Source organism: Balaenoptera borealis, assembly GCF_965194805.1.
Source record: "Balaenoptera borealis genome assembly, chromosome: X".
Classification (NCBI taxonomy): domain Eukaryota; kingdom Metazoa; phylum Chordata; class Mammalia; order Artiodactyla; family Balaenopteridae; genus Balaenoptera; species Balaenoptera borealis.
The window spans coordinates 64,913,406-64,937,227 of NC_138881.1; the positions used below are offsets into that span (position 1 = coordinate 64,913,406).

At 37.7% G+C, this 23,822-nt stretch overlaps 1 protein-coding gene across 4 annotated transcripts; it reads left to right on the forward strand.

Annotated features, from left to right (window-relative positions):
* Positions 1-493: 493 nt before the first annotated feature.
* Positions 494-23,822, forward strand: LPAR4 (lysophosphatidic acid receptor 4). Of its 4 annotated transcripts, XM_082377404.1 has the most exons (5): positions 494-7,781; positions 10,080-10,129; positions 11,091-11,192; positions 16,586-17,774; positions 20,618-23,822. In XM_082377404.1, exon 4 carries the CDS (start codon positions 16,662-16,664, stop codon positions 17,772-17,774), a length of 1,113 nt encoding a protein of 370 aa, XP_082233530.1. In that variant the 5' UTR covers positions 494-7,781; positions 10,080-10,129; positions 11,091-11,192; positions 16,586-16,661; the 3' UTR covers positions 20,618-23,822. The 4 variants fall into 4 exon arrangements, 3 of the variants coding, with proteins under 3 accessions (XP_082233530.1, XP_082233531.1, XP_082233532.1); XR_014239578.1 differs by lacking the exon at positions 16,586-17,774 and having other exon boundaries at positions 1,905-7,781; XM_082377405.1 differs by lacking the exon at positions 10,080-10,129 and having other exon boundaries at positions 16,586-23,822.

The window sequence follows — 23,822 nt, forward strand, 5'->3', positions numbered from 1 at the left end:
CTCAAGCTTTAAATGATACATTAAACAAGATGGACTTAATTGATATTTATAGGACATTCCATCCAAAAACAACAGAATACACTTTCTTCTCAAGTGCACATGGAACATTCTCCAGGATAGATTATATCTTGGGTCACAAATCAAGCCTCAGTAAACTTAAGAAAATTGAAATTTTATCAAGTATCTTTGCTGATCACAGCGCTATGAGACTAGATAGCAATTACAGGAAAAAATCTGTAAAAAATACAAACACATGGAGGGTAAACAACACACTACTAAATAACCAAGAGATTACTGAAGAAATCAAAGAGGAAATCAAAAAATACCTAGAAACAAATGGCAATGAAACACGATGATCCGCTATCAAACTACCAATGGCATTTATCACAGAACTAGAACAAAATATTTCACCATTTGTATGGAGACACAAAAGACCCCGAAGAGCAAAAGCAATCTTGGGAACGAAAAATGGATCTGGTGGAATCAAGCTCCTGGACTTCAGACTATACTACAAAGCTACAGTAATCAAGACAGTATGGTACTGGCACAAAAACAGAACTATAGATCAATGGAACAGGAGAGAAAGTCCAAGGATAAGCCCATACACATATGGTCACCTTATTTTTGATAAAGGAGGCAAGAATATACAATGGAGAAAAGACAGCCTCTTCAATAAGTGGTGCTGGGAAAACTGGACAGCTACATGTCAAAGAATGTAACTAGAACACTCCCCAACACCGTACACAAAAATAAACTCAAAATCAATTAAAGACATAAATGTAAGGCCAGACACTATTAAACTCTTAGAGGAAAACATAGGCAGAACACTCTTACATAAATCACAGCAAGATCCTTTTTGACCCACCTCCTAGAGAAATGGAAATAGCAACAAAAATAAACAAATGGGACCTAATGAAACTTAAAAGCTTTTGCACAGCAAAGGAAACCATAAACAAGACGAAAAGACAACCCTCAGAATTGGGGAAAATACTTGCAAAGGAAGCAACTGACAAAGGATTAATCTCCAAAATTTACAAGCAGCTCATGAAGCTCAATATCAAAAAAACAAACAACCCAATCAAAAATGGGCAGAGGACCTAAATAGACATTTCTCCAAAGAAGATATACAGATTGCCAACAAACACGTGAAAGGGTGCTCAACCTCACTAATCATTAGAGAAATGCAGATCAAAAGTTCAATGAGGTGTCACCTCACACCAGTCAGAATGGCCATCATCAAAAAATCTACAAACAATAAATGCTGGAGAGGTTGTGGAGAAAAGGGAACCCTCTTGCACTGTTGGTGGGAATATAAATTGATACAGCCACTATGGAGAACAGCATGGAGGTTCCTTAAAAAACTAAAAATAGAACTACCATACAACCCAGCAATCCCACTAATGGACATATACCCTGAGAAAATCATAATTCAAAAAGAGTCATCTACCACAATGTTCATTACAGCTCTATTTACAGTAACCAGGACATGGAAGCAGCCTAAGTGTCCATGGACAGATGAATTGATAAAGAAGATGTGGCACATATATACAATGGAATATTACTCAGCCATAAAAAGAAAGGAAATTGAGTTATTTTAGGCAGGTGGATGGATCTAGAATCTGTCATACAGAGTGATATAAGTCAGAAAGAGAAAAACAAATACCATATGCTAACACATATATATGGAATCTAAAAAAAAAAATGGTTCTGAAGAACCTAGTGGCAGGACAGGAATAAAGACCCAGACGTAGAGAATGGACCTGAGGACACGGGGAGGGGGAAGGGTAAGCTGGGACGAAGTGAGAGAGTGGCATTGACATATATACACTACCAAATGTAAACTAGATAGCTAGTGGGAAGCAGCCACATAGCACAGGGACATCAGCTCACTGCTTTGTGACCGCCTAGAGGGGTGGGATAGGGAGGGTGGGAGGGAGACGCAAGTGGGAGGAGATATGGGAATATATGTATATGTATAGCTGATTCACTTGGTTAAAAAGCAGAAACTTAGACACCATTGTAAAGCAATTTTACTCCAATAAAGATGTTAAAAAAAAAAAGAAAAAAAACAAAAAAAAACCCCCCAAAACAGCAACAACAAAAAAATTAAGTGTAGGCTTTATAGCATATTGTTGAATCTTGTTCTTAAATTCAGTTTTATAATCTTTTGGTTGCCTTTTGGTTGGATGTTTAATCTATCCTATTTAATGTTATTATTGATATGGTTGTAATTTTTTTTTAATCATTAACTTGAGATGTTTGTTTTTGTGTGTGTGTGATTAGCAGTAATTTTTTTTTAAAGCTTGATGGTATTCACATTGCTTAATTTGTGTCATGCTTTATTTATTTATTTATTTATTTAATTTATTTATGGCTGTGTTGGGTCTTCGCTTCTGTGCGAAGGCTTTCTCTAGTTGTGGCAAGTGGGGGCCACTCTTCATCGTGGTGTGCAGGCCTCTCACCATTGCGGCCTCTCCCGTTGCGGAGCACAGGCTCCAGACGCGCAGGCTCAGTAATTGTGGCTCACGGGCCCAGCTGCTCCGCGGCACGTGGAATCCTCCCAGACCAGGGCACGAACCCGCGTCCCCTGCATTGGCAGGCAGACTCTCAACCACTGCGCCACCAGGGAAGCCCCGATATGGTTGTAATTTTGATACCATTTTGCTTTTTGCTTTCTATATGGCTCATGAATATTTTTGTCTTATCTTCCTCTTTCACCATTTGTCTTTGTCTTGAATGGCTGTTTTCTAGTGTAACTTTTCCATTGTTTTAAAGATTTTTACTGTATTTTTGAGGTTTTTCTTAGTGGTTGCTCCTGTGTTTCCAATATTTAGCTTAACTTATCAAACTCTACCTCAGATTTATACTAACATACTTCCAAAACACTTGCGTTTTGATTTGGCTTTGCTATTGTTACCTTTGATGTCTTAGGTAAGTCAATTTTTCCTTATGCCTTCGAGAGTTAGCCTGTGACTTAAGGTCTCATATTAACAGATCTAGATCCAGAAATTTTCAAACCTTAGAAGGGTTCAAAAACCCACATTCTGTTAGTGGAATTTGTCAGCGTCTAGTGAGCAGTTTGCATTACAAAACACAGGTCTTTATGTTTGCTCACGAACAAGATATTTTGTGCCGAGTTGTAAGTGTTCTATCAAAAGAAGATGTGATTATGATTATTAGCCTGGAAATTGGTAGAATTAATGGAAGAATTACTAGCTGTGTGGCTTTGGGCAAGCCACTTAACCTTTCTGTGCCTGATTTATCTTAAGTATAAAACAAGAATAATAACAGTAACTACAACATGGCATTGTTGTGCAGATTAGGTAAATGAATATAGGTAAAGCACTTAGAATATTGCCAGGCATATAGTAATGCTCAAGAAAAGTTTTCTATTGTCATTATTATTATTACCTTGACATTTTTCTAACCTATATCAAGCATTCAAGGCTTCTGGGTACTTTACAAAACTCTTTGGCAAAAGCATTCATTTTCTCCACCCACCAACCCCATCTATAGCTGTGGGAAGTTGCTGTTATCTAAGCCTGTTCAGTTAGTGAGAAGGAAATCCCAGTTGCCAGAGCAACAGCTAAGAGGTGATGGTGCTTCAGTGTGAAGGATGAGCTAAAAAATCTTCCAGGGACTGTGCTTGAAAAAATATTTTCTGCCTTTTCAGTGATGTAGTATCCAGTGTTATGAACTGGTTTGGAACTTAATCTTGTGGTCCCTTTCTCCCATTGAAGCAAAAAAAAAAAAAGACTGTATTAAAAAGAAAGTCTGTAAGATTCAGGATCTCGCTTGTTTTATGAAAAGTTTCAAGATATCTGCTAATTAATGCAAAATAAGTAATTAAATGGCTTCCCTTCCTAGAACACTGCCCAGGTTTATATAGGCACTGTGTTCATTTAAAGAATATGAGTGTTATCAAAATTGTTAGATGGACCCTAAGCCATAGGCATAGTTAAAATCCTTTGGTTACATTTATACTGTTTCTAAGGAAACTAGCATAGTTTTGAGTCTCTGGCACTTGGGGCGAATTCACCCAGTCCTTTGATATTGTTGGCAGAAAGAAAAAATGATTTGGGTTTGGAGTGTTAAGGTCTTAAGCATCTGGCTGTTTTTTTTCAAGTGTGTAAATTCCCAGTTGGAAGTTAGTCATATTTTAGTTACTTTCTTTTCAAACAGATAAAAAGGAAATTTACAGTCTCCCAGGTAGTTCTGAATGTACTTTTTTCAGCTGCATATTCATTCCCCTGCTCTCCTGGTAGCAAAGACATCAGCAACTCAATGAAGACATTTTTTTTAAATGACTTTTTGGGTTAAGTTGTGAGGCTATAAACTGGCTGTTTGGGGAACACCTTGGAGAAGCTTTCACTTTCCCCCTTCCACCTTACAAATATTAGAGCAAGCCCAACCAGAATGTTCACAGTGAGGATTTTGAGGTGAGAGCAGAAGGAGATGACAGTGGATAAGCTTCAGAACTTTCTTTTTTTTTTTTTTAATTTGAATTGTACGTTTTAATTTATTTAATTTATTTATTTATGGCTATGTTGGGTCTTCGTTTCTGTGCGAGGGCTTTCCCCAGTTGTGGCAAGCGTGGGCCACTCTTCATCGTGGTGTGCAGGCCTCTCACCATTGCGGCCTCTCCCGTTGCGGAGCACAGGCTCCAGACGCGCAGGCTCAGTAATTGTGGCTCACGGGCCCAGCTGCTCCGCGGCATGTGGGATCTTCCCAGACCAGGGCTCGAACCCGTGTCCCCTGCATTGGCAGGCAGATTCTCAACCACTGCGCCACCAGGGAAGCCCAGAACTTTCTTGTTCATAGGACTTTTTTTCCTTATGTGTTTGTACTCTTTGTTGTAAAATAACACCTTGATGTGGGCTTGTTTGTAAAGGGATCAAATGGCACAGGTTTTCACCTGATGCATAAAACAAGACAAAACAAAACAAAACAATTAACACACTGCTGCTCTGCTTAGGCAAGAGAGAAGAGTTTTTGAGAACACTACTAATAGTAATTTTGAATTACGTAGATATAGACCCTATCCTCTTGGAGTTTGCAGTTGGGAGAGACTGACAATCAAATTATCACACAAATAAAAAAAATCACAGCATCATGTAAACTTATACCTGTGATGAATGCAATGAAGAAAAGGTCCATGATGCTGTAAGAACATATAATAAGTGGATATGACCTGAAAGGTTAAGGAAAGGTTCCCTGAAGACATGATTACTGGGATAATTTCTGAAGGAGGAGTAAGAATTACCTTGGTGAAGGGGAGGCTAGAGAGGGGGAGAGTGTTACAGGCAAGGGGACTAGCATGTAGAAATGTCTATGGTGTGAGAGATCATATCTCATTCTAGGAAGATGAAGTAGGTCAGTGAGGCTGGAACTCAGGTAGAGAAAGAATGATGCTAGAAGGGCATCTGACCCAGTGATATGATAAACAACCTGGGAGTCATTTGTGAGATTAATCAGAAAAGTACTTGAGTACCTTAAGGAGAAATGAAGGCAGATGAACTGGAAGACTGAGGAATTTTAATCCAAAGAGGAGAAAAATAATGAGCTGGTCATACATACAGATAGACAGTGACCACGACTATTAAGTTGACTTTAATCAGTGTAGTGCATTGAGTTGTTACAATTGAGCACTCCTGAAAAAAGCTCTTCTCATTACCCATTTTTTCTTTTCACAAACCAGTTTCATTTTCACCGTGATTCACTTTACACCTACTTCATTTTATCACTTGTGTCTGGACACCTGAAAAGATTTCTCCTTCTTTTCTTGGCTTATTTAAATACTAATTATCCATCAAGGTCCAGATCGAATTCCACCTCCTCCGGGAAGCCCTTCTGGACTTATCCATGGGACTTCAGCCTCTGATCCATTACAAAACTTACTCTCCATACAATAACTTTAATAGTTTTCAAAATTTGCTCACTCTTTCATGTGTCTTGTGTCCCCAGCTAGACTGTGAGGCACTGCAGGGCAGTGACTGTGTCTTTCTCTTGTAGACTGATAAATATGCCAAGGACTGATCCAGGCCCAGAGTGGATGAATGACCACTTGTGGAGACATAGCCAATTCAGCAACTGACAGAAATAGACATACCTGAGATAAGTAGAGAGGGGAACAGAAAGAGCAGAGACTGGGGGTGGGGGAGAGAGGAAACGACAGAGAAAGTGCTTTTTAGAATAAGTCACAAGTAACAAGGCTAGTATCAGCTTCACACTCACTTGTTTACTAGCCTTGACTCTTAGTGAGAACAGCCACAATAGAGCTGTAGAAAGAGGGAGAATAAACAAACATGAAGCATGCCTTATTTGGGAGGCAGCTTAATTACACAGATTGAGGTCTTGAAGCAGTCAGAGGATCCCTCAATTCTCCAGGAGCAACGCTCTGCCCAGAGTAAGAAAGCACCTTATCCTTGGCCCAAGAGTTACAGAGAAGGGGGAGGGGTTGCTGTTGGTGGTAGTATTGGCAGTGAGTGGAGGAAGAGGAGAGAAGGATGAAGGGAACTGGCAGAGGGGAAGAGCTAGCAATGAAGTTACAGTTGGGTGAATGAATTTCTGCAACAAATTCAGATCAAAGAGAAGGAGGGAAGGAGAAAAAATAGGGAGGAAAAGAAAGCAGTGTGAGCAACCAAGGCAGTAAACCTATAGGAAAAGAACTTGCCCAGGGGGAAGTAGGTATACAGTTGAAGATAACTTCCCATTATAAACAAATTGCATCTGTACTATTTATTTTGGGTTTTAGCAAACCTCTGAAAAATCTCATGGTAATTAGATGTCCTGCCAGGCAGATATTTAAGAGAAGTGTAGACCCTCCTTTTGCCACAGAGCACTCCCTAGTGCATGGAAGGTAGGTAGTAGAGCTCTGGGACCCCAGCACATCTCCACCTGAGGGCACTGCACTGGCTTAAGTAAGTGAGTATAGTATTAAATTTTATTTTATTGTGGTGGTGGTGGGGATTTAATTTTGCATAGTATAATAGGAATGTATTTACGGCACCAATCACTTTTGCCTTTCCCCGCCCCCTACTTATTATTAAGATTGTTATTGTAATTATTTTAATAAAGTTGGAACAAACATGGGCTGCTCATAAGTGAAACACTCCTCCCAGTTTGGAGTTTCGTCTCCTCCTCCTCATTAGAATTGTAAGAGGGTGGGGGAGGATAGCCGTCCTGCAGCAAAGACAGGCACAAAGACTTTCTCTGCGGATTAATTGGTCAGGAAAGACACTTTTTATATTGTGAAGTGGCACTTAAGCCGCCAATTCTTGACTGTGAAAACTGCTTTTCCTGGGCAATGCTCTTTAAGGAAAAACTTCTTCAGTCCAGTGATTGGTGACTGAGGGAACGATGGAGCACAGGGGATTGGGCGGGATCTCTGCTCCTAATAATGCCTCCTTATCCAATGAAAAGCATTTCCTATTGAGACCCCCAAGAGTTCCCCCGGCCCTACGCTCCGGCCCGGACTTTGGGCCTTTTCTTGCGTCCTGTTTGTTAAAGGCATGCCAGCTACAGCATTCAAGAGGGCCGTTCCTTAACAAAGGGAAAGAGATAAATGTAAATAAGCTCACATTTTCAGAATGAGCAGTTTGCTGTAAGAAGCTTCGGCAGCCCAGAGTCTGCTACTTTGGGCTGGGCTAAACTTTCCCTCTAAAAAAGAATAATAGATTAAAATATGCACTTCTAAAGTGCGAGTTGCCCGTTTACATGTTTATTAGCTAATTGTCTACAGGCATGAGCACACTCTCTCATCTAGCACACTCTTTCTTGGGGTAAGTCTCTTTGAGAAAGATTTGATTCGGGCGTTTGGTGGTGGGGGGATGGCATAACAAACTTCAGTGGAAACACTGATGCTTAGAGTGTTTGGGGAAAGAAGTTAGATTTCAACTCTGAAGTGCTGAACAGGGATCTTCGAGTCGAATGGTTAAAAAAAAAAGCAGGAATTTCTATTGTTTTGGCAATAATACTGTTTCAGTGGAAGAGATACAAGATTTTCAGGCTGTTGTTTCATGTAAACACAGTTGTCCTAAAGAGATGATTTAAAATCACAGAGTAGAGCAATTTAGAAATTCTTTTGGCTAGCTTTATATTTCTTTGGTTTACAATTGATTGTGAGCTAATGTGGCTTCTATTTTGATGAGGTTTCTTCTAGTAAAACTATACAGCAGCGTGCCTTTGATGCCTAATTGATTTATGGAGAATGTGACATTTGTTATATTGAATAATTCATGAACTAGACCATAAAGGAAGAAACACATTTCAATGAAAAACTAATTCTGGCATAAATGGAATTTGCCCTTATATGTGAACCTAAGTGCTATTTTCCATACAAATGCAATAATGTGACATATTTAAAATTCTCTTCTTGTATATCCTGAATATTTTTAAGATTTTTACTTACAAAAGATTTTGTTGAATTGATAAATATTGTATTTTGGTTACTTTGTTTTAGGAAATTGAGCAATGTAATTTATTATTATTCCACTGTGGAAAAGACCAGACAAATTCGAAGATTAGAACATTTCACAGCTTGGTGGGGTTATTCACTTTGCTACCTTACCAAATTATACCAGCTTTCTTTTTCCTTGACCAACATGAAGACAACAATAATAACCTAAGCTCCAAATTATTCAGTGGCTTTGAAACATGTTTATTTTTCAGAACAAAATTTCAAATAACATATCCCATCAGTATAGATTGTAAATCCTTTTGCCTTGTCACAGATGAAATGTGCTGTTCCTATAAAGGATGAGTTCAGCTGATACACCTGATGGGGGCTACACTCTAAAGCATCTCCTGCTAATCAGAGATGCAAATCAAAGCCCTATTGGAACAATCAGACCTGCCTTTCAGAATGTGTACTCACAAAAGTTAAAGAGAGGACTGGGAATATACCCTACAGAAACACTCAGGCCAAGTTTAGCTAAAGCTTGATCTATTCAATTCCATTTGACAGAAAATGCAATGAGAATTGTTGCCTTTACTGTGGTATGGTCAAGGCTTAATTGTATAGTTGCCTTTTTTTCTCTGTGTATGGTCATTGTGTATCGTCTACTCTTGGCCTTCTTACAGGGGAGGAAAAAACTCACTAATGTGTTTGTGAATACTAGTACTGAAAATTGGGAGCTTAATAGGAGTTTACCTACCATTGGGAATCAAGCCTCACTTTTAGTAGATAAGTAATTAGAGCAAGTCATCAGAGCAAGGCATGGGATAAGTAGTGTACTGATTCTCTATAGTTATGTTCTGAAGTATTTCGATAACCTTATATTTTGAGGAGAGAGGTGACTGGGGAACAGGTAGAAAAGGTCAAGGATTAAGACCTAGGCAATTAGAGCTGATATGGGCATAAGGACAGAGGATGAGGAAAATGAGGATATTAGGGAGACTTTACGATATAAATGGCAGCTTGATCTGTGATCCTTAGCTTCTGACAATAATTAATAATATTTACTTCTGATACTAAAATAAATCTAAACTACGTATGGTGATGGATGTTGACTAGACTTACTGTGATGATCATTTCACAATATATACAAATATCGATTGAATCATTATGTTGTACACCTGAAACTAATATAATGTTATATGTAAATTATACATCAATTAAAAAATAAATCTAGCAATAATTTCATTGAGTCTAATAAAAATTAATTCCCCTTATCTCAGACTTCGAGGGCTTAAAAAAAATTTTTTTGCAGTGACAAATGGGAGCAGGTAAAAACACTGACAGGAGGGAACAGCCAGTGAGGCCACACTGCCATAACATGAGTTGAAGGCTGCTATTAATCAAGGCAAAGATGGAGGGAGAAGAGAAACTGAGGTACAGAAAGGGACTATGACTTGGTCTCACACAGTTAGCTAGTGATGTGCCTGGACGTGGCTATATTGAATTAACACCAAATATGAAAATTTCTGGGTATTTGAACTTCCTGGTTTGCTTTGATTCTAAACAAAAAGAAGTTTTCTTTATAATCTGTATCAATTGTGAAAGCCATAAAAGAAAGAAATGTTAATGCTTCTATCTTTCTTTAAGATAAACCAGTAAAATAATATTAATTTCATTCCAGGAATACTGCTCTCTGGAGGAGTGTGAAAATCAATTCTCCTTAATGTTAAGGTGATCTCAAATATATTTTAAATTATCTAATGATTTTATTTTTTAAGTTTTGATTCCCTTAGATTAAAGAAAAATTATTTCAGGAGAGTTGAAGCATAGCAGTCTGCTTTGTTTAGGCCACCTTCAGAAGGGGGTGAGATGTGATGATAGTGTAAGTTTGCCACTAGCAGATGATTCTACTTTACAGGCAGTAAGTGAGTAGGGTTCAAATTCAGTCGCTACCTGTATGAATTCCATTGCAGAGTATTTCTGGTTCTATACAAGTGTTTTGGGTAGAATTGTGATTTGAAGATGTTACAGACATACTATATTAGGTTGGCCTAGAACATCCTAGTAGAGGCAGCAGTGATTGTCAGTGTGCTAACACCCAGTAATTGAAGACTTGCTCATATCACTATAGTTCAGGGAAGAAAGAAATCCAGCTGGGTTGGGGGGGGGGGGTTAGAGACAAGGCAGTAAGGTCTCTACGTGTTGTTCCAGTCTTCTTTCCTCTTCCCCTATCAAGGCTCCTGCCCAATAGTAACAGTTGTTGCCAGGGAAAAAGAAAAGAAAATAAAACAGAAAAAAACCACAAAGAACCAATACAACTTCAGGACAAATAAATCTTTGTTCAGTTATTTTTAATGTAATGTATTACCTTATAAAGTGGAAGAAGTATTTTTATGCCTTTTGTCACTAGTTATCTTTAAGTGATTATAAGTTACATAAACTCATGGACTTTATGTGTGTCAATATAACTAACAAAATATGACATAGCAGTAACAAGCTTTGAAAATAAAATGTTATCTGCAACTCTGTAATAATGAAATCCAAAGCATTTAGATACCATTTTAAAATATGTTGGCTCTCATTTACTCTGATTTATATCATGTAATATATTTCTTTACCTTATGATTTTGGTATACATTTTATTGAAAAGCTCTCTCCATGGCACACTATTGTGACTAATTCTATTTCACAGCATCCATTGGAGGAAATCTCTAACAACAGTACCTCCAGAAAGTTCATTGATCACCCAAGTTTTGGATAAAATTGGTTCCAGAATTTGGTTTGAACTAATGTGGTGAGTACCACTGTCCTGGTAATAACTTTCTCTAAAATTCTTAATTTTATTCTCCAACTTTTTTTCTAACCAGTGCTTCCAATTTATTATAGGTTATATGATCCAAACATCCAGAATGAATGGAAGAGTTGTAATTGTTTATTATAATCCAGGCAGATTTGATGTAAAAGAATATTGATTCTTTGGTTTAAACCTTCTCTGCCACTGGTATATGCCTTTAGGAGTGGGAGACATGGCTTTTGTTCATATTATCAGGATCAGTATCCAAGTATATCAGATGAATTGGTATGCAAATTGATAACTAATTTATCTGTTCAACTATGTGAAATAAAGCCAGATTCCTAGCTGGAATTTATGAGCCTCACAGGATTTGGAAATGGGCTCTTATAGGAATACCTAATTTTTTTCCCCAAAAGGTCTGGGGCTTCTGCTGAGATGAGATATTAAGTCTGAAGACTCTAGACAATTTCATTAGATTAGGTTGAGCAATTTGTCTACAGTTGTCTTACTCTATAACTTACTGCTAGGGAAAATTCTACTTTAGTAGGGTTGATGCAAACTTTGGTCCCATCATATTGAGCACTAAACCACATTATTTTCCAAAAATTAGACTGTGTTATCAAGTGAAGGGTTAGTGAGAGACTGGAATATTTTTTGGTGAAAAAAATCAAGTTAAACACTGAGGATAGGAACTGCTCAGATTAGGGCCTGTGTCAATTTCCTGCTCTTTTCAAATAAAGTAGGGGGACAAAACAGCCATAATAATCTTAGTGTGAACCAAATTTAACATAGAAAGCCTTTTTCAAAAGGATATTTCTGCATAAAAATAAATGAGGACAAAAAAATAAAATAAACGAGCTTGTCAATCTAAACATTTGACACAGAGAGGCTTGTTTGAGATAAGACCTGATATAGATCAATTTCCCAGCTCAGTTCTAGAGTGAAACATTTACCTATGGTTTCCTCCATATGTAATTTTATAAGGCTAGGTTGTGTTTTGAAAACTATTATGAAACATCAGCCAATGCATAGGAACATCAATTGGAACCGTGTGAATGATTGTGATCTGTGCTTGTGACTTGGCCTAGAAGATTTCCTTAAGGAGTCTTCTCTGTTAGCAGCCACTCATCTGAGGAGCGGCAGTCTAGACATATTCCCTATTACTCCAGCAGGATGGTTTTAATCTGTATTTTTGCAACATTTTTGTATTTTTTAGTTTGCTTCACTGCTAGATATTTATAGAAAGGACACAATAGGTTTCAGCTTCCTCCGAAAACTATTGTGTCAGTGTTCCTAAACTTCGACCAGTAGAAAGAGGAAATGCTCTGGGGATCAGAAGCACTCTGATCTGACCCAAGCTCATTAAAAGGGGAGCAAAGCAAGAAAATTTAAGTATACTCTGCCTTCAAGGCCTTGTCTCCCTGAGTTCTGGATTGTCTTCTGTAGGGAACAAAAGCAAGCCAGCCTTTCTGGGCTACTGGGCATATGCCAGAAATTAGAGCTTTGTTTCCAATGTATTACCTGAAAATTTAGCACTTAGTGAAGTGATTTAGGTATTCATCTTTATAGGGCAAAAAGGCTAACTCTACTTCCTCCAGGAGCCCAAAAGACTGCAAACATGGTATATTTCATTATGATTAGAAATTTTATAATTTATAAGGGAAAAACGTTGTGAACACTACTATGAACTGCCCAAACTGGCTCCATGTGTGTAGGTCAAAGTTAAAAATTCAGCGAGGGTTAGATTTCTCTTTGGTCAACCTCCAGGTGACCTGCTTCCTGTCCATTGTCACTGAAAATACATGCAATCAGCACTCTGAACCCCTAGGTGATTAATTGTTAGAATAATTGGCTGTAAAGGTCTTCACAAGATAATAGTCTAATGCTACTTGCAGTGAAAGATGTAATTAACTGTGTCAGCCTATATTTTTTCTTCATCTCATCTGAAGCTCAAGTGTTGGCCCTTTGCCTCCATTCAGTGCACAATATGTTAGCCATTTAGGAAAATCCAGTGGTTAAAAAACACTGTTTATTTCAGTCAAAAGAAAGGAAGCCAGTCAGAAAAGAGACCTTGTTTCTTTTTCACTGATTCTCCTTCAGAATTAGTTTAAGAGCCAAATGCCTCTCTGATTTTTTTTTAACCATAGCTCAGTGGGAGATATTCCTTTTGGGACACACTCCTGGATTGTCCCATTATGACAAAATTGTGTAGTTAAGGTTGAAACTCAAGGGGGGATTTCTGAAGTAAAGGGTATACATGGTGTTAGGAGAAAGATGTGTTGCTAATATGAAGTTCAGCATACCAAGAAAGACAGAGACATAGGTGTCCAGTTGTGCCAGGGGAGGGAGAAGGAAAAAACTCCTGTAATGTTTCTTTGTGGTTAGGTTGGGCTGAATGCTGGTCAAGCTCATAAAGCTACTCACAAGCCCTGTTGAATCTTCCTAGCCTCAGCTGTGAGGCTCAGAGGTAATGTTTATACAGGGAAGAGAAACAGTATAGCCAAGTTACAGAGTGAACCAGTGTCTGAATCAGAAATAGAACTCCTTGCTTACAGTGCTGTGTTAAATCCCAGCACCACACCCTCACTGCTAGACAGCAAAGGGGCTGTGTGTTTGAGCAAGGGAAAGCTATGAATAGGGCCTTAGTGACAGTTTTCCCATGCTCTCTCTTCAGGATTGAGACTGTAATGCTTTCTTGTCTGTAGCCCTTTCTTTCCCACAGGATTTGGTTACTCAAAGCAGCAAAGCAGAAGTGCCAGGCTTTTGCAGACTGCCTGCTGTGGGTATAGTGTATATGTTCTGGGAGATATAAAACTGAATAGAAAACTGGGGAGCAAAGCTCACCTATTTGAAACATGCCATCTTGGGAAGTACAAAATAATACATAGCCAGTGAGCTAGAAGTATACTGTGTAAAAGGGTCACCAGTGGGCAGACTGGAGGGAGTCTGAGCAAATGTGAAAAGACTTCTATTATGAAAACATTTTTCAAATAAAATAACCTTATTAGCAGTACTTTTTGTAGAAGGCAGGTGCAAGCAGATCATAGTGAATGAAGCTTGGCTTTAATGTTAGGGGTTTTGCATTCCCGTAATTTCTTTAGATTGTGTGACTATGTTAGAAGGATATTTTTGACTATCTTGATTTCTTTCAACAATGGAAAAAAATGACTTCCAGCCTAATGGGTAGCGTGTGGGGGTGTAAAATAGTATATAATGTGGTTTAAGCAGTTGAGAAGTTAAGTTTGCCACTCTTTTTCTTTCTGCCACCCCTTTGGTCATTTGCATACTGTTCTTTCTGAGAAAATTGGAAGAAGTGAGATGAAGCAAGGTAGAGAGGGTGGAATTGGAGGAATTATAATTTGGGAGTACCCTCCAAGCCCTTAATACAAATTAGATGGAAGCACTGACCTCTCTCCAGCAAGGTCTTCTTTTTTTTTGTCTTTTCTTCTCCCTTTTCTCTCAATTCTTCAGTTTTTCCTTCTCTGCTACTTTCTTTGCCATCTTCTCTTCTGCTCTCCCAATCTATTTTTATTTCTTCCTTCTCTGTTTTTTTTTTCCTCCTGGACCTTACTTTGTCAAGGTTCCAACTATAGCCTGTTTTCGTATACCAAGGTTACTTTTGGCAAAAGTTGAGCTGGGCCTGTGAGATGAAATGGCCAAGAAGGAATATGATCTTAGAGCAGTGTTAGGCTCAGGGGAGGCACTCCATAAAGCTTTGTTGAATGAGAAATCAGGAACGGCACACTTCCAATTTTAACTTTAAAACTTTAACTCTTAAAAATGCCAACCCTTTGCTTTGCACCCTATATTCTCCAAGGTCAGCTCTCGTTCTGGGCACTGCAGTGAGTGATTTTTTTTTCTCAAACCAGTTTTTTTCCCCTCAGGCCAAACACTGGTTGAAGTGACTTCAGGCCACTATATCTCTGGCAGGTTCCCCCTGCCACTCCCTTCTCTGATACAGAGGCCCTTTGACCTGTTCCCTGGGAGGTGGAAGGAAAGAGTGACATAAGGAGGAATCACTTCAGAGAAATGGTTTTCACATTTTAAAATATAGTCATATGAAAACCCATTACTGGATATGTCAAGAACAAAGACCACTTTTATTCCATATCTTCCTCATTGAAAACAATTCATTCAGCTGCAACTTGTTCATAGTGTATTATAGAGCATTCAGAAGACAGTCCTCCAATGGCAGCTGTTGACCTAGGAGAAGGTTAGTAAGATTTCTATATGCACCTTTGAACAATGATGGTTCAGATACCCAACAAAGATGATTAGTCAGTGACAGCCACGTGTACAAGTGGTGGCAGGCAGAGGGCATGTAACTGGCCAGATCAGAAATGTACAGGGGGATGGTTGTTCACCTCAAATCTACCTTTCATATTTCACTTGTATTCAGCCAGAAAAGGCTTTATTGACCAGGGCCATTTTAAGAGCTGAAGGCATGATAGTAACTGATGGAAAGGGCAGTGGGAGAGGGAGTAGGAAAATACCCAAGGCTTAGGGTCTGGCATGAAAGAAGCTTGGAAAGGAACCATAGTCTGAAAGAGGGAAACATTGAGATTGTCATTTGAAATATCTCTCTATAAAGGCAATGTAGTATCGTGAAAAAAGTTTTAGTCAGAAGCTTTAATATACTGAGGGATCCCTGCTCTCTAAACTTATATTTTGGAAGAAAAGGTGAATCAACATTTTAATTCAGGAGTTTACTCATAACTTTTTAAAGAGGTTGTCCTGGAGGTCCCATATCCACCTGTACTCTTGTGCAGTAGAACTAATACTCAGACAATGAAGTTTAGTAATACTGGAAAGTAGACAATGTATTGATAATTTAGAGTAGCTTGATAATCCTTTAGTTAGGATTTTTTTAAAAACACCTGAATTCTGGTTCTGACTGTATCATTTATATGTTCTTCCATTTCTGACATTATTGTAATTCTAAATTACATAAGCCTCAGTTTCTGCTTCTGTAACATGGTGATAAATTCCTGCCTTGCCTGCCTTATGGTGTACTTGTAGGAATCAAATAAAACATGCTTTTGAAAGTTAAAAAGTCATACAAATTTCAAAGTATTAACATTGTTTTAACCATCAGAGTCCTCCCCGCCCCCACCCTGCCCCTACCGGCCTTGGGCTCCCAAAAAACAAATACCTTATTCCTGTGCATTGCAGTGCTACAGTATTGCACTTACTGTCTTGAGTGTGATCTCTCCTACTCCTGCAACATACTCTTGTAGTACCTTTTAACATATGGTAGGTACTCAAAAGGTATTTGTTAAACTGAATTGAATGTGCATGTTATTTCCAGTCTGGGTAGACAGAATATCTTTTACTCCACAGAAATCGTGGATGGAAGGTAGATTTGATGACTGGTTCCATCTTGTCTCCCATAGGAGGAAAACATTTCCTACCAGTCCTTAGTCTCAGAGTGCTGAACCCTGCAGCCAGCAGGCCTCCTGACAAAAATCCATGGGTGACAGAAGATTCATTGACTTCCAATTCCAAGATTTAAATTCAAGCCTCAGACCCAGGTTGGGCAATGCTACTGCCAATAATACTTGCATTGTTGATGATTCCTTCAAGTATAATCTGAATGGTGCTGTCTACAGTGTTGTATTCATCCTGGGTCTGATAACCAACAGTGCCTCTCTGTTTGTCTTCTGCTTCCGCATGAAAATGAGAAGTGAGACGGCTGTTTTCATCACCAATCTGGCCCTCTCTGATTTGCTCTTTGTCTGCACTCTACCTTTCAAAATATTTTACAATTTCAACCGCCACTGGCCTTTTGGTGACACCCTCTGCAAGATCTCTGGGACTGCATTTCTAACCAACATCTATGGGAGCATGCTCTTCCTTACCTGTATTAGCGTGGATCGTTTCCTGGCCATTGTCTATCCCTTCCGATCTCGTACCATTAGGACCAGGAGGAATTCTGCCATTGTGTGTGCTGGAGTCTGGATCCTAGTCCTCAGTGGTGGTATTTCAGCCTCTTTATTCTCCACCACTAATGTCAACAATGCAACCACCACCTGCTTTGAGGGCTTCTCCAAACGTGTATGGAAGACTTATCTGTCCAAGATAACCATATTTATTGAAGTTGTTGGTTTTATCATTCCTTTGATACTGAATGTCTCTTGCTCTTCTGTGGTGCTAAAAACCCTCCGTAAGCCTGCTACACTGTCTCAAATTGGGACCAATAAGAAAAAAGTGCTGAAGATGATCACAGTGCATATGGCAGTCTTTGTGGTATGCTTCGTACCCTATAACTCCGTCCTCTTCCTGTATGCCCTAGTGCGCTCCCAAGCCATTACCAATTGCTTGTTGGAAAGATTTGCAAAGATTATGTACCCAGTCACCTTGTGCCTTGCAACTCTGAACTGTTGCTTTGACCCTTTCATCTATTACTTCACCCTTGAGTCCTTTCAGAAGTCCTTCTACATCAATACCCATATCAGGATGGAGTCTCTGTTTAAGACTGAAACACCTCTGACCACAAAGCCTTCCCTTCCAGCTATTCAAGAGGAAGTTAGTGATCAAACAACACATAATGGTGGTGAATTAATGCTAGAATCCACCTTCTAGGTATGAGAACTCTCTTTAGGTCCAGATATGGTTTCTTCTACGATTTTCCTATGCTATGAATAAGAGAAAAGATTTCAAGCTAATGATATTGAGAATAATGTACTGAATACAGTCAGATACATTTATTTGAATGTTTATTGTACATAGGCTGTTTTGTTCAATAATTATAGGTCAGGTCTAATTACAACAACAAAAAGTTATTGCCAAACTCTTCTGCTGGGTTGGAAATTCATTGTACCACATTATATAAGTGGACAGTAGCCTTGACTTTAGTGATATGGAGATTACTTAAAAACTTTAAAAAAGATATTTCCATTCCAATAGTATTTGGTAATTAGGTTGGGCCTATAAATATAGAACAAATTCAGGGATTATGTTTTTTTAAAAAAACAACCTTTTGTGTTACTACTGATATATGCTAGTCTTTTTTTTTCTTTTTGAATTGTCATTGAGTTTATTTTAGCACACTAACATATTTTAGCTTAACATTATTAATAAAAAGTATCAAATTTAAAAGAGCTAGCAAAATTTATTGTGTATGTTTTGAAAGCAGAAACATAAATTTTGTTTGCATGAATATGGCTGGGAAGAAACAGAAGATTAACTGGATTTACATATTTGCAGTCACCAGCAGTGTCAGTTTTAAAAAACGTTTTCCTTTTTCTACACTACATTAAATTTCTCATATGAAACTTCAGCTCCAGAAAGCTGCTAAATATGTGCCCAAACAGGGCAAAATGGAAAATCACATAAAACAACAAATGTTCATAAAAAACTAAGAGACATCAACATTTTTTCTAAGAATTTCCAATTATCCTTCTTTTCAGAGACTGGTTTTTATAAATATTTTCTATATGAAATTTTGGAGCACAGTGCAACCAGAAAGCTGCTGCATTTGTGCCCAGGTCAGGAGCAAATTGAAAAAATTTAGAAACAAAAGAATAACAAAAAAACCATAAAACAAAAAAAGTTTTTTAAAACTTGGATTAATCATTTTTGGGGGGAGGGATTAGAGATCTGTAACTTTAAATTACTTATTCTTTCATATTAATTTTGGAGCACAGTGTAGCCAGAGAGCTGCTGAATTTGTGCCCAGGTTGGGAGCATATTGAAAAAAAATACATAAACCAAACTAAACCAATACAAACAAACAAACAAAAAACAGAAAAACTGCAAAACAATAAAAACAACAAAAAATTCTTAACACTTGCATTAATATTTTATTTATTTTTTGAGTATATGTAAATTTAAAAATATTGTATTATTTGTAAAAAATTTTAGAGTATAATACAGGTAGAAATCTGCTGCATTTGTGCCCAGGTCAGGACCTAATTGGAAAAAATAAAAATAAAACAAAACAACCCCTTAGAAAACAACAACAAAAAACACACGCACAAAAAACTTAGAACTTTTTTTCTGAGCATTTTTAAAACTTACAAAATACTATAACTTTCATATGATGCTTTGAATTAAAATGCAGCTAGGAAGCTGCTAAACTGGCATCTAATTCAGGAGCAATTAAAATCAATATTTAAAGGTATACAAAAGAAGAGAAAACATTTTTTATAACTAACTTAAACAACAAAAGCAACAAAAACATCCTTATAATCTCTTACTATTTATTGGATGAAGTGTAGGTTTAAGAATATTAAGACCTATAAACAAAACTTCTGAGCACGGTATAGTTTGAAAGATGCTACATTTGTTCTCATATAAGAAGCAGTGGAAATAAATATCCTGCATGCATACTACACACACAATTAAAGCACTGCAAAACAAAACCAAAATATTCTTAAATATGTTTTAATCAATTTTTAAGTTATTTGGAGATGTGATAATTTTAAAACGCTAAGACTTTTTAAGTAAAACTTTCAGGAACAATGCATCTTGTAAGTTGCTGAACTTGTGCCAGGGAGAGATTAAAAAAAGATTAAAAACCATAAAACAATGACAAAAAAGTAAAACTTTTAAAGCAATAAGCAAATTGTTAAAACTCTCATTAACCTTTGTTTTTCTTTCTGACATATGTAGATTTAAAAATACTAAGATTTTTAGATAAAAATCCAAGAGCCTAATGTAATTTTAAAAACCACCAAATCTGTGCCTGGGTTAGGAGCTAAGTGATAAAAAGGCTAAAACAATAGAACAATAATAAAAATGAATTCTCAAAAATGGCATTACTTTTTCCTCATGATCTAAAGTCCTAAAAATAATCATGCAATAGATAGAATATGTAAGGCATTAGGTTGAGTTAGATGAAATTAGGTTAAGTTAGCTAAAGTTTGGTTGTTAAGTTATGTTGTAAGATCAAATTAGTAATCAAAGTATGAATAATCTTTTTCTTTTGATATTCTTTCTTTTCTGTTTCTTGTAAGTATAAACTATATGTGAACTTTTGTTTGTGCCCTGGACTCTCAAAATTATGAAATTTTAGGATTATGACACCAAACCATTTAATAGGATATGTTAACCAAGTTGACATAAAATATATCAATAAACCAGTTTCCTTTTGTGTAATTTCCATATTTAGTTTTGTTTACTTTTCCATATTTCAATTTATCGTAATTTCCAATTTTATAGTTAATATAACTTGCTAATAATAAAAACTTTTGTCATATTAACAATGTAACCAACAAAATGTAATGTAAACTAAATGTAAAATTGCCTTTTATTTTACATTTAAAAGCAAAAGCAATCATTCAACTGTATTTACAACTTGGATTTTAAATGCTTATTAAATGTAATAAAATACATTTGGATTATCTAGCAGTTATACTTTGGTCAACTATTTATTCAACTTACCCTTTTTATTGAATTATAATTGACATGCAATATTATATTAGTTTCAGGTGTGCAGAAGACCTGAATAGACATTTTTCCAAGGAAGATGTTCAACAGGCACATGAAAAGATGCTCAGCATCACTAATCATCAGGGATATGCAAGTCAAATGAGATACCACCTCACATCTATCAGAATGGCTATTATTAAAAAGACAAGAAACAAGAAATGTTGGCGAGGATGTGGAGAAAAAGGAACCTTCAACTTTGCCTTTATTTGTGGGCACCCAGAGACAATTTTCTTTTATCTTCCCTCCATCCTTCAAGAAAGAACTTATTAAAGTATATTTGTTCTCAAACCAATTCCAGTACTTTGTTTTGGAGGCTGTCTAAAGACTAATGCAGAGTTGCAAATGGCAAATCCATGGGTGACTTTTCAGAGATCAAGTTGAAAGGTTAAGTTGATTTGTGCAACTTGGCTTTGATTTATTTGGACTTTATTGCCAAGCTGACTCTTGAATTTGATTTCTCAGATTTGAGGAAACATCCTAGGAAGACTGGGAGGCCTGGGGAAAGTCAGGGGAGGAAAAAAAATCTGACAACAATTAAAAGATTTTGGAAATAGGTGGCTGACTGATCAATAACTAAAACAGGTGGTGGTCCCAGAGTAGCAGCACAGGGAGTTCATAGTCATTGTCCTTATGCCTTCTAACTCTCAGGGAAAGCAATGTCAGCATCTCATAAACCACTCTGTGTATTGGTTCCCCATTTGATGACATCAAACACTGCCTTTTTTAACATCACGACCAGCATGATTAGCCCTAGGCTATGTTTAAAATTATAAGAACTTTGTCATTAGTGACCTTCTAGACCAGATCCTCACAAAAAAATAGGGACATGTCATTGGTGTCACATCCTTATTAGCTTTCTTCCACCTCTGTCTCTACCCCCAAACCCCTGTACCTTATGTTTGGTATTGTTTCCCAAACTCTCTACCTGTCTTTCCTGTGGCCCTTTAACATCTCTCCCTACGTCTTGCAGAAATAGTGCTTCTTTGTGGACCGAAAACAATACATAAACGTCTGTCAAGACAGTGACACGTTGAACAGATTTACATTAAGTTGCCAATGATTGATCCCTCCACCCACTGCTTTTAATCCTCCCTTTGTTGTTTGCATCTTATAAAAGGAGTCTGGTTAATTCAAATGACCGAAGCAGGGTTGGGATGGGTAGAGATGACTGTTCTGGTAAATGGTAAATCATCTGTTGAGCCTCTGGCAAAGCCTCTGTACTGCAACTCTCTTGTCCCACTTCTCTTGACACTACCCTGTGTACCACTGAGTCCAAAACGTACACTGCCTTCCTCCAGACAGCCCTATTTTCCAAAATTGCCTGTGGTTACTGAGTAAAAATTTCCCCTTGTATTCAGAGTTTTGAGTAGCTATATACTTCCCACTGCTTCCCTTCTTTCTCTCTCTGAGTGTGGGGAATGAAGCTCTTCTCTCCCAAGCACCCAGAGAGGTACTGAGTCCAGGAGGGTAGAGGAGTAGAGCCAGTGTGAAGCCTAAAATGTGGCAGTGAGGGAAGCCAGGCAAGCTCTAAGATTGGGATGATTTGTGTGTGCCTTGCAACCAGCTTTCCTTCTTACTTATCATGGAGGAGCTCTGATCTTATAGATGAAATGCTTATTACAAAGAGCCCTCACTCCCACTACTAGTCTAGGATAAACTGTCTGCTCAGCTTTTTACCTTCCTTACTCAAGTTGGTGGTGTCAAGGCCAAAACTAGGGGGCACCTTCCTCAGTTGGGATTCTGGGACTTCTGGACTAGCCTTGATTCAAGGCAGTTTGAGGTTCTTGAGAAATAGGCTGGGGGAATTCCTAGGGACCAAGAATTCATTCATCTACTTATTCAACAAATTTCTTGAACATCAACTATGTGCCAGACATCCTTCTAGGCACTGAGCATGCGGTGGTGAAAATAACAGAAAAAAACTGTTTTTAAATCTTATGTTCTTGAGTCAAAGCAGGCATAGCCAAAAACAAATAAATAAGCTAAAAGTAATATGACAGATGATGGTAAGTGCTATGGAGCGAAGTAAAGGAGAACACATACCTGAAACCAAATTTCGGGCTCCCAGCAGTACTGGATTAAAACTTTAAAGATCGTAAACATTAGAAAGAGGAGGATGCCTCTCTCTAAATAAGTAATTAAAATTATTTTAATTAATTTTATGCTATACTTAGCAATGCATGTAAGGAAGTGCAAAAAAGTTCTGACTTTAAAACATCACATTACCAATGTTTGTTTTCAAAGGAGTTATGCAGCCCTGAATTGTCTAAATTCTGTAGTTATTCTGTCTACCTTTGGGTGTTTACACTCTTGCTCAAGTCACAGAGATCTCAAAAGGTTAATGAAAACCCAGGGATAGGCAACTTTCAGTCAGCAATGCTGATAATGTCATGGCCTCAGCCTCCTCTCCCCTCAGGCTTCATCCTACAGCAAGAGGCTCATTTGCTTTCTATCTGTCTCTCTGTCTCTGTCTTTGTCACTTTCTCTGACTCTTTCTCTCCATCATTCCTTTCAGGAAAACATGCTCCCAGAAAAGGATCTAAATGCTAACTTTGTGTTGTAATAAAGAGATTTGGGTTGGAAGCCCAAATCTGGTTTTTATATTCCACTTTCCTACTCACTCTGTGAACTTGGGCAAGTCCCTTCCTCTCTTTGTGACTGAGTTCCCTTATTAGTAAAATGAGCAGGTTGTTAGTTATCTCTGAGGTCCCTGATAGTTCTAAGACTGGAACTCCAAACTCACTGATGTTGCGCCAGAACTAACAGTACTTAATAATAATGCTGATATGGATGAAGGTGCTTACTAAGTGCCAGATGCTGTACTAAGAACTTTACATGTGTTATTTTACAATATTATGAGAGAGGTTTTATGATTAGCTGCATTCTACGGTTGATAAAACTGAGGCTCAATAAGCTGAAGAAACTTAAAATAGCCATAGAACTAATAAGTGGCAGTCTGATTTGATCCTAGTTCTGTATGTCACTAAAGCCTGTGTTCTTAACCAATACTGCTTTGTCCATCCAAGACTATGGGTCTTAAGCATGAGGAAGACAATTTTAATGGTGGAACTTCAGCCATTAAGGAGAAGAAGAGGGAGGTTTTAGGGATAATGAATCCTTTTAAGTTCCTTTGAAAACATTCCACAAAAGTGGCTGCCTACTCCCATGTGAGGCCAGAAAGAGTTTGAATAATAACAA